At 42.4% G+C, this 16,075-nt stretch overlaps 1 protein-coding gene across 1 annotated transcript; it reads left to right on the forward strand.

Moving 5' to 3' along the window:
- The first annotated feature begins 624 nt into the window (after nt 1-624).
- On the forward strand, nt 625-9,235 carry LOC4350031 (transcriptional corepressor SEUSS). The gene is made up of 9 exons (XM_015761287.3): nt 625-2,367; nt 2,462-2,581; nt 2,769-2,817; nt 2,896-3,110; nt 3,226-3,294; nt 3,420-3,514; nt 6,840-6,933; nt 7,147-7,216; nt 7,745-9,235. Exons 1-9 carry the CDS (start codon nt 1,294-1,296, stop codon nt 8,701-8,703), a joined length of 2,745 nt encoding a protein of 914 aa, XP_015616773.1. The 5' UTR covers nt 625-1,293; the 3' UTR covers nt 8,704-9,235.
- The last annotated feature ends 6,840 nt before the right edge of the window (nt 9,236-16,075 follow it).

Genomic DNA, 16,075 nt, shown 5'->3' on the forward strand with positions numbered 1-16,075 from the left:
TTTAACCCCAACAAAAATGATCTAATCACAGAACCGCAAAATAGCTACTTCTGAATCATTATCATCCTCGTCAGCATCAGTGAGCTAGAGCTGCTAAGAGGAACATGAGGACATGCATGAACTCATACGCATTGGCCACCCCATAGCATGGAGCACGCACTCGTTTTGACTTATTTTTTAATTAATTTATTATTAATCAATCAATTAAAACTTCATACCACACACAAACAGAAAACATTACCCCAAAAAACCCATAAAAATTAAACCGAAAAACGCCCAAACCAAAAAGATAAAAAAAAAACCCAACGCCCCCTCTCTAATCAACCCCTCCCCTAACCTTACCACCACCCAAAGCCCTACCCGCCCCACTCACACCCACGTGGGCCCCACCACCCCTGGCCCCACGTGTCAGCGAGTGGCAGCGCCCGTCACCCCCGCGTTCGCTGTGCCTTCCCCCTTAATCAAATCCAGCGGATATTTTTGACGTCCGCAAGGACAAAGTCTCGCCATTTTCTCCTCCGTTTTGTTTTTTTTTTCGTTTTCTTTTTTCTTCCTCGCTTTCTCTCTCTCTCTCTCCTCCTCTCCCTCTTCTTCTTCTTCTCTGCCAAATCCCATCGCGAAGGCGAGAGAGAGAGAGAGAGAGAAGAAAAAGTGAGGGGATTAACAAACTCGCGAGTTTTTCTTTTTTTTTTTTGTTTATTGTGTGAATTTGGCCCACGTCGGCGGCGGCGGCGGAGGAGCTAAACCCTAGCCGGAGGTGAGGTGGTGGTGGTGGTGGTCGGGAAGTGGCGGCGCCGGTGGTGGGGCGGGGGGGCGATTTGGCGCGCGCGGCCGAGCTCCGGATCGCCGGATTTGTGCGTGAGCGCGTGGAGTTTGTGGCGGTGTGCTCGTGTTGCTGTTGGTGGTGAGGTGTGAGGTGAGGTGGGGTGGTGTGGCTTCTGCTGCTGCTGCTACTGCTGCTGCTGGTGCTTAATTTTGCTCGGGTTCGTGGGGTTGGGAAGCGAGGGATGCGATCTGGGAGGTGTTCGGGAGCTCGGTGTTGCTTAATTCCGGTGCTGGTTTGCGGTGGTGCGCGCGCGGCTTCTTCTCGGGGTGGATTTGGTGGTGGTTTTTTTTGTTGCCCTCGTTGTTGCGGGTGGATTTCGGGGGGAGGGAGAGTTTGAGGGATGACTGCTCGTTCTTGCTCAATTCCGGTGGATCTTACGGTGGAAGGATGGCGAGCTGAGTAAAGGCGCGCGATATCTTGCTGCGGTTTGTGCGGAGCTTCGGAGCACTTTGTCATTGCTGGCAAGGATGATGCCGTCGGGGCCGCTCAACCCGATGGGTCCCGGGCAGCCGGTGGGCGCCGCCGCCTCGCTGCTCCGGACGAGCTCAAGCCTGCTTAGTGGTGGTCAGCAGGGGATGGGCAGTGGCGGAGGCATGATTCCTTCGCAGTCGCCCTTCTCATCCCTTGTGTCGCCGCGCACGCAGTTTGGTGCTAATGGCCTGCTGGGAGGTGGCTCCAATGTTTCCTCCCTGCTCAACCGGCCGTTTGGGAATGGTGGACATATGCTCGGTCCGGGGTTGATGCCAGGTGGTGGTGGGATTCCAATGAATACCCTCCAGCAGCAGAGAGGAGGGCTTGATGGTGCTGGCGATTTGGTTGGCGTGGGAGGTTCTGATCCTCTCTCGTTTCCTTCATCGTCGCAAGTTAGTTTGGGCAATCAGCTGGGTTCAGATAATCTGCATCAACCACCGCAACATCAGCAACAACAACAGCAGCTGGATGCTATGCACGACTTGCAGCAGCAGCAGCATCATCAGCAACTGCCAATGTCTTACAACCAACAACATTTGCCACCGCAACCACCACAGCAGCCACAGGCTACAGTGAAGTTGGAGAATGGTGGCAGCACAGGTGGGGTCAAATTGGAACCGCAGATGGGGCAGCCTGACCAGAACAGCTCAGCCCAGATGATGCGCCATGCTAGCAATGTTAAAATTGAGCCTCAGCAGTTGCAAGCTCTAAGAAGTTTGAGTGCGGTGAAGATGGAGCAGCCGACTTCAGACCCATCAGCATTCCTGCAACAGCAACAGCAGCAGCAACATTTGCTGCAGCTGACAAAGCAGAACCCTCAAGCTGCTGCGGCTGCTCAACTGAACCTTTTGCAACAGCAACGGATATTGCAAATGCAGCAGCAACAGCAGCAACAACAACAACAGATTCTAAAGAATCTGCCTTTGCAGAGAAACCAATTACAACAGCAGCAGCTACTTCGCCAACAGAGTCTAAACATGAGAACTCCAGGAAAGTCGGCCCCTTATGAGCCCGGAACCTGCGCAAAGAGATTGACCCATTACATGTATCATCAACAGAACAGGCCACAGGCAAGTTTTTGGGTTATTCCTAACAAGTAATTTAGTGTTATGTGAAGGCCATGCGCTTACAGTTTAGTGTCTCTATTTGTTCCTTTTGGTGCAGGATAACAATATTGAGTACTGGAGAAATTTTGTCAATGAGTATTTTTCTCCAAATGCTAAAAAGAGGTGGTGTGTATCTCTCTATGGAAGTGGTCGCCAAACTACTGGAGTTTTCCCTCAGGTTTGATGTGCTGTTTCCGACTTGCCATTTTTTAATCTAGAATATAGATTATCTTGTTCATATATTTTCTTATGCAAGGAAGTTCTGTTCTATTATTTAATTGGCAGGTGCAGAGTAGTGACAGTGCCTCACATTTTAAATTTCCTTTCAAATTGTTAGTTGAAGTTCTCTATATTTGCCCTTGTAGGATGTATGGCATTGTGAGATATGCAATCGGAAGCCTGGGCGAGGCTTTGGTAAGCATTATTTTAATTTGCACATGTTTCTTTGTCAATTCTGTTTTTACATCCACTTATGCCACTACACCTTTACAGAGACCACAGTTGAGGTGTTACCACGGTTGTGCCAAATCAAATATGCCAGTGGTACATTGGAAGAATTACTATATGTGGACATGCCACGTGAATCGCAGAATGCCTCTGGCCAGATTGTTTTGGACTATACCAAAGCTATCCAGGAAAGTGTATTCGAGCAATTGCGTGTGGTACGCGAAGGACATCTAAGGATAGTTTTTAATCCAGATCTCAAGGTATTATATTTTTAATTTATTATTTGTCTTTTTTTTTGGTTACTGGTGGGCCTTTAAAATTAGTTGTATAATAAATGGTGCCTTTTGAACTAAAGCATGTTTCCTTTTCTTGAAGATCGCGTCTTGGGAGTTTTGTGCTAGGCGACACGAGGAACTTATTCCACGGAGATCAATAATACCACAGGTATTTAGCCCTATAGCTATATAGAGATTTTTATTCAAGACAAATGTCTTATTTCAATATTCTGATTTTTGGGCAAAATGGGAAAGGGTTCAATATATTTTGTGACGCTTGGTGTTTCTAAGCAGGTTAGTCAACTGGGCGCAGTTGTGCAAAAATACCAAAGCGCTGTTCAAAATTCGACAAATCTGTCAACTCAAGACATGCAGAATAATTGCAACTCGTAAGGAGATTTTCTCTGATGCCCTCAATACTTTCCATGTTCAGTTTATTGCAAAATCATTAATGCTTTATCCACCTTGCTCCGATATGCATATTTTTGTGTTCTTTTGAAATTTATCTTATTTGCAATTGCAAAGAAGCCGTGTCTACTAGTGTAAATACTTTTATTAACTCTATGCTAGCGTGAGCTGTCTTCCAAAATGGGACGTAGCCTCTGTCTCATTCTTCGAGTTCAGGGCCAAGCTGTACAAATAGTTAAATACTAGTATTCCGTAGCCTAACCATTTAGATTTTGTGTCATAGCACTAGATAGATTTGCACTATATAATGGATGTACATGAATTTTCAGTTAGAAGTCAAATGGTAGTGTGAGGGCATACACAATGTGGAAGAACTCCGATCTGGCTCCTCTTTGTATCCTGCCAGTTACCTTATCTTTTGCATTCTGGTTCGATGTCTATATCCCCCGTAAGAAAATTGACATTATGCCGTTGTCAAAGTGGGTTTCACTGGAATGCCATCCTGCAAATGGGTTTCGTTAAAATGTCATTCTCAAATAGGGCAACACACCACAATGCCATTTCTTCCATTTATTCTCAATCAAATGAATTTTGCCCTGTTTTTCTTGATGAGCTGACCAAAATACGTCACGCTCGTTCTCTCTCTCTGTCTCGCTGGGCTGTGGCTGCCGTCAGCAATGCGGCGCCATTACTGAGCTCTGGCCACCCCGCATCAGGAAGGATGGGACCAACGCCGTTGTGCACCCACCGCACGCCACCGCACTCTCCCGATGAGGACAGCTGGCGGCAGAGCTCCATGAGGATATTCGCGCACGAGCATGATGAGGTTGGTGGCGTGCAATGGAGCTGGAGGAGGCCACTGCTGCTTGAGGAGGCTGCGGTGGCGCTGAAGGAGGCCGCTGGTGCGAGAGCTTGGGGAGGACACCGGCATGGAAGCTGGAAAAGGCCGGTGGTACGGGCGGCGATGCAGGAGCTTGAGTTGTTCTCCTCTGTTTCTGCCTCAATCCATGGCAGGTGCAATTTCATCAATTGAAGTTGCAAAAGAGGGCAAAATTAAACAAATGAATTAAAAAGGGATGAAATGGCATTCTAGCAAGTAGCTACCATTTGAGAGTGGCATTTTAGCGAATCCCACTTAAGAGATGGCATTTCAGTGAAACCCACTTTTGAGGATGGCATGTATTCAATTTTCTCATTGCCTGCAGACTTGTCTGTTGGCTTGATGCTGCCACCAGTAAGCTTGAGAAAGCGGAGCAGCAGCAGCAGCATGTGAAGAGGTGTCGAGAGTCTGAGAAATACATAGGATCATGAGATCAGGACTTTAGGAGAAGATGAGGCGAAGAGGATGATCTCCTGGGTTCACTTGAGAGAAGAGATGGCTGTTGATCTGGTTTGGGGGCATGATTTAGGGAAGGAGGGAGAGGGTGGAGATATGGGCTTGTAGATTGTGTGTCTGAGTGGTTACTAGTAGTAGGCTGCCCTGAGTAGGTGCGAAAATAATTCTCCGAGACCAAGTCTCTGTTTACACCGTCCTCAAAACATGACAGGTAGACATAACTGCCATCTACAAGTAGTTAATTCTAGAGTACGTTAGTGCTTTGAGTAGGGTCTAAACAGAGACCTGGTCTAGGATTATTGTTGTAGCGGGACTTTTTTCCTTTAACCTGTTCTTTTTACTGGCTATAATTGGTATATGATGGATTTTCACTGAATATAACTACTGCTAATTGCTGGCTAGGCACCTGCCTAGTGTCCAAGTGCCCCCAAAGTGCCAAAACACAGTGCTGTGCAAATGGCGTGAGGCATATGTGGTTTTCTGGTCCACTGGTTGAGTTCCTCATGGCACGGTAGTTTTGTACTGTACTCTGTGATGTATGCAGTCCTGCATGTAATTCTCTACTGAACTACACGCATTCCCCCGAGGTATTTCGATTAAGACGCATCCAAAACTGTGGCCAAGGAAGGCCACGGAAGAAGGTCCTACATGCATACAGCCTTTCTGCATGTAGTAGATGGAAATTTACTTATTTGAAACATTCTATGGAAATTTCATTTATTTCTTTTTCTAATTGGATCTCTGAGACAAATTATGCCTGATAAGAAAGTTACTATTGAGGAGCACTTACAATGGTCTAGTTAGAAGGCAAGTTAGAGCAGCATTATTCAAGTAGCGTAACATGTGGAATTAACATATTTTGTGTTACATATTTTGCATGTTTGACATGTGCATTAACCCATATAGGCGAAATATCTATTAAAATATATAGTTGAGACTACAGAATGAGATGTTTTACAAATATACAACATTCTTTTAATGCCACTGTAGTGTGTGAAGGCGTTACGCAAAACAAAGGTGTGGGGATAACCACTGAATTTTGAAGGTTTGCGACCCAGTGATTTTGGATAAGTTTAGCTCACTGACCATCAGCCCCCTAAAAGGTTAAGCTTCCAGGGGAACACTGGCCATTTATTCACGTCCATGTTCATCTCAGGTCTATGATGTGGATGGTTAAGTGATGTTGGATGTGTATACAGAAAAAATATCAGTGCAAAGTATTCTGGACCTATGGGTGTATGGTATTGTTCTAGCACCATGTGTTCTTATTCTGTTAGGGAAGATAAATAATTTATGTGTTCTTAGATGCCATGCATTTATTCTCCATAAAAGTTGACCTTAATCCATTTCTGAGATAACAATTACATAAAAATGTTGTTGCTATAGAAGGTAGCATTTTAGCTAGTAAGGGATCTTGGAGACTTGGATTACACACATGATACTGGATATTACGGTGACATGCTCAAGCAAGATGTTTCACATGTATTCTGTTTATCATCTGCTTATCTCCTTCTGTAGAGGTCACTATCTATTGACAAGAAATACTATTGTTTTTTTTAGGGATAGATCAAATAATTAAGTTATTTAAAAAAGAGGTGGTGATGGTGTGGGTCTACAACTTTTCCCTCAATTCAGATCTTTCAAGTGTGCATTACTTGAAGGATCTTTTTGCATTTGAGGATTGTTTTATTGCTTTTTTCCCTTTAGTACCTTTGGTATGTTTGCTTAAGTACACTATTTTGCTTTAATGAATTTTATGTCGTAGAAATACCTACTTATGAGGGTAGAAAAATGTGTGCTTTTCAGGGCCCACTTTCCTTGCTGACCATTTCTGTGCCAACTTTTATGTATTTAATAAAAGTTTATGTACCAACTTTTATTGATTTTGTTTTGCTGTTTGATTCTTTTTTTGAGAGAAACGACATTTGAGTTCTGCAAATTGTACTTATATTTCAATCTTTTACCATTAGGTTTGTTGCATGTGCCCGCCAATTGGCTAAAGCACTGGAGGTGCCATTGGTTAATGATCTGGGATACACAAAACGATATGTGCGCTGCCTTCAGGTACACTTTTACATGAATCTGTTTCTATCATCTGTTCTGGATTTCTACATCCAACAAATTTAGATTATTATCATATGCAAAAGTCGGCATTTTGTACATAGGACTATTATTATTCTTTGTTGTGGGCTTGTGGCACCTGTTGCCATCCTCTACTTCGTTGAAACTGTTTTATCTGACCTATTATTTTGTCATCTGAAACATTGGTACTTCCAGATTGCAGAGGTGGTAAACTGTATGAAAGATTTAATTGATTACAGCAGACAAAATGGATCTGGACCAATTGGTACGTCGTTTTTATCTTCTGTTTACTGTGCAGTCTCATCTGATCTCATGTCATCTTGTTTAGCATTAAGTAATCTTCACATATTATATGATCAGTTGTACTTCTACAACTCCTCCGTTTGTTTTCTTTTGATTGTACGTTCTATTCACTATTTTTTATGAAGACAAGTTTCCAGGCTGTACAATTTTTATCCATTTCCCAAATTCAGTAGTGTAGTTAACAAGGAAGTAGAGCATGCAATACATGCTCAGATGAGTAACATGCTGTTATTGATCTGTCACAACTTCCAACCAGCGACTAATAACATGTGTTTCAATTGAGACTGTTGGTAGAGGGCTGGTTTCCTGCATTTTCTAGTTGCTTTTTCGCCAGATATTTGTTTCATTTGTTTTTGTTTATTCAACCTTCATAACATACTTGGAATGAACTTATTCTGAGATACCCTTGCTGATTTTTGTCTCTAGCCAAAGAACATGGTAGTCTGTTGCTAGTGTTAATTTAACACCACACTGCTATTATTTGTTTCAGCTAGTTTGCATAGCTTTCCTCGGAGGACTTCATCAGGGGTCAGCCCTCACCAGTCACAGCAGCAACAGCCTGAAGAGCAGCAATCTATACCGCAGAGTTCAAACCAAAGCGGTCAAAATGCTGCTCCCATGACCGGTGTGCAGGCTTCTGCCTCTGCAAATGCAGATGTGACATCAAATAATTCTCTCAGCTGTGCACCCTCAACGTCTGCACCTTCACCATCCGTTGTTGGGCTCCTCCAAGGTTCAATGAACTCTAGACAAGATCATCCAATGAGCAGTGCTAATGGTCCATATACCAGTGGAAACAGTGCTGCAATTCCCAAGGTGAACTCGACAACCTCACTGCAGTCAAATCCATCTACCTCTTTTCCTTCACCCATGCCAACAACATCCAATAACAACATGATGCCTGCCCCTCAGAGCACAAACCAACTCAGCTCCCCAACCACATCATCAAACCTACCGCCAATGCAGCCACCTGCTACTCGGCCTCAGGAGCCTGAGCCAAATGAGTCCCAAAGCTCGGTTCAGAGAATATTGCAAGATTTGATGATGTCACCGCAGATGAATGGTATTGGCCAGCTTGGGAATGACATGAAAAGACCGAACGGACTTACATCTAGTGTTAACGGAGTTAATTGTTTAGTTGGTAATGCTGTTACAAATAACTCAGGAATGGGAGGAATGGGGTTTGGGGCCATGGGTGGGCTAGGTCCAAATCATGCAGCTAGTGGATTGAGAACTGCAATGGTGAACAATGCGATGGCAATCAGTGGTAGGATGGGAATGAATCACAGTGCACATGACCTATCACAGTTGGGCCAACTACAGCAGCAACAGCAACATCAACAGCAGCAGCAGCAGCAGCAACATGACTTAGGAAACCAACTGTTGAATGGACTTAGAGCAGCAAACAGCTTCAATAACCTTCAGTATGACTGGAAACCATCTCAATAAAGATAGAACATTACAAGTTCGACAACACGGCTGCTCTCATTGGCCTCATTGCTTATGAAGCATCAGTAAGAGTGCCAACACCTCGAACTGTGTCAAAGCATTTGGCCTTTGCAATAATGCTGTCATGGAAAAAGGTCATTCGCGACAGCAAGCATCTGAGCCTGTCAACTGTATGTTGTAATTGTTCGTTTAGCTGCTTGTGTGTTGTGCAACTATGGCATTTTGCTGCTTGCTTCAGTTGTCTTACCGAAAGATAGAGTTAAAAGGATTAGAGCCTTGCCTGCACCTGTTGCTATCCTTTGATGGTACGGTGTTACTTCTTACCCGGAAAAGAAGTTTTACCTCCCTTTTTTTCCATGTCAGATGACATCCGATATGTAATTTATCGTCCCCTCCACCTTCCGCCCTTAGCAAGCATATGTTCTGATATCTTTCTTTGCCTGGGGATTCTCTCTTTGTAGCCTTACTTGACTTTGTATAAGCTGCCATAATTTAGTAGTGGAAAAAAGTATCAGGAATGTTTTCGTAGGCTTGTCGCGAGATCTGACTGGCAAGAAAACTGGCATTCTTTCTTTTTGAAAGATTTCAACCATTGTGGTGGAGATTTTTCTTGAAATATTCAGGTTGACCTGCATATGTTGTCCATCTTGTTTCTGTTGCAGCCATAGAGTTGCTCGTTACAATGAAACCCTGCATAAGGCAAGGGACTTCCATACTGTCATTACAATGAAGATTATCTGTGTGTAAAATGCAAGATTGGCCAGGCCATGATGTATCTTGGCTGATGGGTTTCAAGTGCTGATGAATTTTGCTGACATGTAGTTGTTGCACCTCGTTTGGTTAAGATAAAATGTTGTCAAGTACGTAGTGAATTAACAAAGTTATAGGCAACAGTATCATCATGATCACAGTTATAAAAACCGTGTTTTTGTTGGGGGTTTGGACCTGTGAATCCTGCTTATATATTTATGACACTGGCTGTACGGCCAATTTTTCTAGTAGAAAACCCACTAAATCAATAATAAACAAGAGTTTGGTGGGTTTAAGCTACCCAGTTTTGCTGATACTATTGATGGTGTATCAGCATTCAAGATACATCAAGAGCTTTCAGAAGAGTTTGGTGGATGTATGACCAGTTTTGCAAATACCCGGTTTTAAAGTTTGATGGTGTATTTTAGACAAAGCGAAGAGTTAAGGGTCGTAAATTGAAATTATCCCTCACCACCCACCACCTCACTGGCTAGGCGGAATAAGTTCACTTCATGACCCTCAACTGTGATCGAAATCTAATCCATGACCATAAACCACAAAACCGGATATCTTGACCCTTAAACTCCTAAAACCGGTGCAATTTGACTCCCTGGACAGTTTTGGGAGGCGGTTTTGCTGACATGGCGCCACGTGGCACCTACGTGGCAATATTGACCGAGTCTTCGTTCCACATGGCGTTGACGTGGCATCTACGTGGCGGTGGAAATAAAAAATATGCGTGGGCCCATTAGTCATTCACACAAAAAGAAATGTGGGCCCACTGACATGTGGGGCCCACATGTCAGCCCTTCTTCCTCCAGCCTCTCTCTCCCTTCTCTCTTTCTCTCCCCTTCTTCCCCTTCAGCGGACGGCGGGCTGCGAGAACGAGCGGTGGCGGCGCGCAATTGAGGGCCGTAGCGACGACGACAGGACGGGCGAGGGCAGGAGCAGCGAGCCGTGCAGCCACCGCCACCTTGACACATCTCCCCGCCGTCGCGCCGCCGGCGCTCGCGGCGCCCATCCACCGTCCACCTGCTGCCGCCGCCGCCGCATGCGCCAGAGGGAGGCCTAGCACGCTCGCGGATCCCTCCTCCTCCTCCTCGCCTCGCCCGACGACGACGCGGCTTGCAGCGATGCATCGCACGATACGGCCACGCTGCCTCGACCCGACAGCGTGGCCCTCCGCCTCTCATCCGCCTCCTTCTCCGGTGACGGCGCAGCGCGGCGCTGAGGCTGGGCGGCGACGCCCTGGAGGCGGCCTGGGCGGCGTTGGGTGGCCCGGCCAGGTGGCGCACGACGGAAGGGGAAGAGGCGACACGGGGAGGTGGCCGGCTCGGCCGTGCACGGAGGCGGCGCCCGCGCAGCAGACTTGGCTGTGCGTGGCGGCGGCGGTTCAGCGACGAGCTCGAGCTGGGCTCGGGTGTGGTGATGACGATGGCTTGGGCGGATGAAGACGGCGGCGACGGCGGCTTCGATGGTGGACGACGCCAAGGCACCGACATTGGCGAGGTGGAGTCGGGGCTCCATGTCGCCGGCGTGAGGAGAGAAAGAGAGAGAAGGGAGAGAGGGATGAGGAAAAAGGGAAAAGAGAGGATCACACGTGGGCCCCACATTCCAGTGGGTCCCACATTTTTTTTTGTGTGAATGATAAATGGGTCCCACACATATTTTTAAAATTTGAGTGCCACCTAACCGCCACGTCAGCGCCACGTGGAAGGAATACCGGGTCAATACCGCCATGTAGGTGCCACGTCAACGCCACGTGGAACAAAGACTCGGTCAATATTGCCACGTATGTGCCACGTGGCGCCATGTCAGCAAAACCGCCTCCCAAAACCTCCCAGGGAGTCAGATTGCACCGGTTTTAGAAGTTTGGGGGTCGAGATATCCGGTTTTGTGGTTTAGGGTCATGGATTAGATTTCGATCACAGTTAAGGGTCACGAAGTGAACTTATTCCCTGGCTAGGCTAGCTGCGAGGATTTGTTGGGCCAGGTCAGCGAAACATAGGCCCATCGATCTGGTAGTTGGGCCGTGTGCATATTCAGCATGCTGGCCCACACTGCACGCCCAAGCTTGGTAGGTCAAAGTAGAAGCTGGACCTAGAGCTTAGGTCAACTTATTGTTAGTATTGTATTTATAAGGCATATTTTATTTTAGTTTTACAAAGTCAAAATATTCTTCAAGACCTCAACTTGGTAACCCGTCTGTGTTGAAAGGAATAAGACCAATTCGTATGAACGATGCCGAAAACTTAGGATGAAAATGGTCCAAAACGGTATTGCTTTTTTATTATTTCTACGGAAACGGTTGATTTTTTTTCATATTTATAAACTTAACTCTTCAGTATCAGCTTTAATATTGTGACGTTGACAGAAATTAGAAAACTAAAATTTTAAAAGATAATAGTCGATAGAGATATTATCATTATATTACTTTTCTGTAAACAATATCCGTACAGTCGATAAAGAAATTATCCGTATGGTTGGAAAATTTCTATACCATTTTCACCCCCACCCAAAAGGGTAGAGAACTGGGATTTTGCAAGCACAATCATCTGGTTCATGTTCATACATATTAAACAAATTCTGCCTATCTTAATCAACGCCTTTTTTTTGCCCAAATGAATTGTCCCTGTCAACTAAAATCTGGTAAATTAATAAGTGCTCTGAAATATTGCAGCTTACTATTCATCATTTATAGAAAAGAAGTAGGACTAGCATTTAGTCTCGTCATGCGGGTCAATGAATTTGGGCTTAATTTGATCTTTGAACACATGGGACCGAGTTGAATCTTCAGAGAAAGAGAAACAAGAATATATAGCAGTTGGAAAAATACGGAGGACTAATTCGTCAGTCAAGATCGTTCTTCTGAACATGGACTTTTTTTTAATTAATATGCTGTTAGTTAATTTGGTAGCAGCCGGCGTTGATCCTCTGAACAAATTAACAAACTGAACTTCTTAGGATTCCTGGAAAGGAGAAACGAAAAAAAAAAAAGAAAAGGCAAAAGCACCATGCGGTTTCAGTTGATCTGTCGCTGTTCTTGAGGTACACGTTTGCATATATGTTGTGGTGTCAGATTATTTTATTAAATTAAGAGGACCACAAAAGTTAAGAACCCTTACTAACTGCTGCTCTCTCCATCTAAAATACTGTTAGCTCGAAGCTTGTTCCACAAAGAAGCTCTCTCTAAGATGGGTTTCACTACTTTCTAATAATATTTCAATTTATTTTATTATTTTAGTTATCGAATCAAAAGGTATTTCACCCTTCTCTTTGTTTTCTTCTCCTCTACTCCATCCATTAAAAAAATAACTAACCTCGTATTAGAAACTATATCCAGATGTCACATTCTAGTACGAGATTAATTTTTTTTCTATGGGGAGTACGTTTCTTCTCCGCATTAACGAAAGTCATGATAGTCTTTTAGTCTCTTATGTAATTTACCTTATAACTAGCTAAAACAACGGTATTTTAGAGACGGAGAGAATTTAGATAACAACCTTCTCTTTTTTTTCTTTTGCTTCCATTTGCTTACCAGGATTGTTGCTGTTGATTATTAGCTAGCTCTCTCCTATTTTTGTGTGTTTCGTAGCAAACAATGCTTGCCTGATATGTGTGCATCAGTACATGTGTGGAGCACATCATTTTCACTTAATTAATCATAGATGTATGCTATACTTACAGTATATATTGGTGCATGATGCATGTGCGTGTTTACTGTATTTAAGACAATCAATGAATAATAGCTAGATCATAATTGTGTGACTGTTGCTCGAATAACTTTCGTCCTCGATCGACTCATCTAAAAGAGGCAAGCCTTTTGCAAGACACCATAGCCCATTTGTTTCGGTTCATCTTAATTTTTAACTTCCTCCTTCCTATAATATAGCAATCTAAAATCAGATAGTACGTATCTTGCTGCTAAGAATCTGGCTTGATTCGTAATACTAGATTACGTCATATCCAATCCTATGTTGCTATATTATGGGAAGTAGGGAGTACTTCTTTATAATTATATATGTACATTTTGGTCAGTCTAATTTCCGTTCCTTAGTACATACAATTAGTTCAAAATCGACTATTATGTTTCAGAAAAAAAAAATCTATGGTGTATTTGGCAAAACTGAAAGTAACTATCTCTTTGTGTGGAAATGTATCAACCTTTTTGAACCAAATCTTCAACCTTTTGCAATCAAACTATACAAAATACAACCGATGCTTCACGTTGGGGCTTTTCTATTGGCCCAAGTTCTCAAGATACTTTGCAACTTTACTTGGTTAGCAAGGGACAATAGAGTTGGCATGTGGTTTTTTATTAGCTCACAATTAGAGCTAATGATCTACTCCAACATTAGTTTTGTACCTGTGTACTACTCTACCTACCAACCAACATATGGCCTTAATTTGCTTTTGGCACAATTGACTCATGCTACTCATATATATTCTAAACTATATTATTATTAAGGTTGAAATCAGCAATGACCTTTGTTGGTCGCTAGCCATCAAATGAATGGAACCTTCCAATGAAGATCAAACTGGGGATTCTGAATATATCCAATGAAAAGGATAGCAATCCATCCATTGATGCAATGAAGGAAGAGGTTAGTTGGTGATTATTTAACTAGAGGCTTAAGTTAATCTATGTACGAGTAATCCAGATTAATTGGTGACAGTAACATAGAGGCTTAGCATCCAACCAACTCTGATTATTATTAAATTACGATTCATAATAATACAACAAGAGTACGTGGTACACCTGTAAGGCTTAGGATGGATGGAATATCATGATCTCAGCTTGCCTGTTCCATGTGAGCATAATTCCTCCACCCAACTACATTCATGCACATATTATATGTGTGCTTGAGAAATACTTCAAAAAAATATTAGCTAGGGCTCATAAACATGGAGCTCACTTGATCCTTTTTTCTACAGAGAAGAACATTAATCAGCTACAGGATGGCTCGATCTGGTGGCAGATCCTATAGTTGTGGACCCATAAAAATTCTAGAGCACAAGCAAACTTAACTATATATAGTATATTTGCTATAAAGTTTTTATTTTATTTTCTTTAACTACATAGAATTTTAATGAATTATTCGTCGACGAGCCTGGATGGCCACCCAGGTTCACCGGGTGGGTGTCGATGGAAGAGCCACCTCCTGAGCACCATGGTTAGCTGCTAAAAACCGCTATGGAAAATTGTACATAGCAAGTAAAACTTTCATGCAATACTCAATCTTTGAGTAATTTTTAGAAAAACTACAGACATTTTGACTAAACTATCACAAAAATATAGAATTCAAGACGGTGTATCATAGAACGGTAGATTTAGCATCAAAATTATCATGAAACTACATATTTAAGTGAAGCATCACAAAACTATAAACTTAATACTAAATTTATCATTAAACTATATATTTAAGTGGAGCATGGCAAAATTATAGGATCAATTTAATCATAAAAAATGCAATGTTTATAAAACCAAGGGGACAGTGGATCTAGGGCTCAAGATCTGAATTTTTTTTATCGGATGTCTCCGAAGAGACAAATCTGTAGTTTTTTAATATATAATTTATCACTAAATTTGTAGTTTTGTATAAATTCAATGTTAAATTTTTAGTTTTGTGATACATCCTTTTAATATATATAGTTTTGTGATAGTTTGATTGAAGTATATAATTTTTTAAAAATATGATCAGTTTCAAATGACGCGGTATAATATATAATTTATCACTAAATTTGTAGTTTTGTATAAATTCAGTGTTAAATTTTTAGTTTTGTGATACATCCTTTTAATATATATAGTTTTGTGATAGTTTGATTGAAGTATATAATTTTTAAAAATATGATCAGCTTCAAATAACGCAGTATAGTACTACCTCTGTAACAAATTAAAACATGTCGTTTCAGGTATGTTTTAATTTAAACTTATAAAAATTTAAGCATCAATATCTTGTAAATATTCAGATTAAATGCATGCTAAATTGCAAATCATACATTTAGTTCCACTTCCACCAAAAGTACTTTCTTATTGTTATAATTTTAGTAGGTTAGACAAATATCTCATAATACACATCAGATATGTATTTGTGAAATTTGGATTAAAAAACATATCATAACATAAATTTGTGATCAAATTTCATTTCTAAGACTGCATCCAGTGCAGGACAACATGTTTTTATGACCAGAAGTATCTCCGACGCGCGAGATCGATCGGCTGCTCAAGCCCCACATTACCATTAACCACAACAACTAATAATTAATTAGGCCACCAACACCATGTGCCAGCTAGGCCATGAAAATGAAAACCCCCAAAAGTACACCAAAAGGGCCCCCCACACCACACAAAACCGGTACTGGGAACTGGGAAAAATTCTGTTTAACAGTCCGGATTGACATCCACCCGCTGCAGTCATTTGCATCTTAGCTCTTGTAGTTTGACTCTTCTGTGTTGCTACTTCCATTCTAAAATATGCTAATCTTCGTCCCAAATATAAAAAAATAATATCAGATAGAATGTATTCTAATATTACGAATCTAGATAAACACTATGACCAAATTCGTAGTATTAAGATATGTCTCATCCAGTTCTAAATTCTTATATTTTAGGATAAAGGGA

This window comes from Oryza sativa, chromosome 11, assembly GCF_034140825.1.
Source record: "Oryza sativa Japonica Group chromosome 11, ASM3414082v1".
Lineage (NCBI taxonomy): Eukaryota > Viridiplantae > Streptophyta > Magnoliopsida > Poales > Poaceae > Oryza > Oryza sativa.

Coding starts and splice junctions, on each gene's coding strand:
- LOC4350031 (XM_015761287.3), top strand. CDS start 1,294: ATGATGCCGTCGGGGCCGCTCAACCCGATGGGTCCCGGGCAGCCGGTG. Junction 2,582..2,768: donor CTACTGGAGTTTTCCCTCAG/GTTTGATGTGCT, acceptor TTGCCCTTGTAG/GATGTATGGCATTGTGAGAT. Junction 6,934..7,146: donor GATATGTGCGCTGCCTTCAG/GTACACTTTTAC, acceptor TGGTACTTCCAG/ATTGCAGAGGTGGTAAACTG.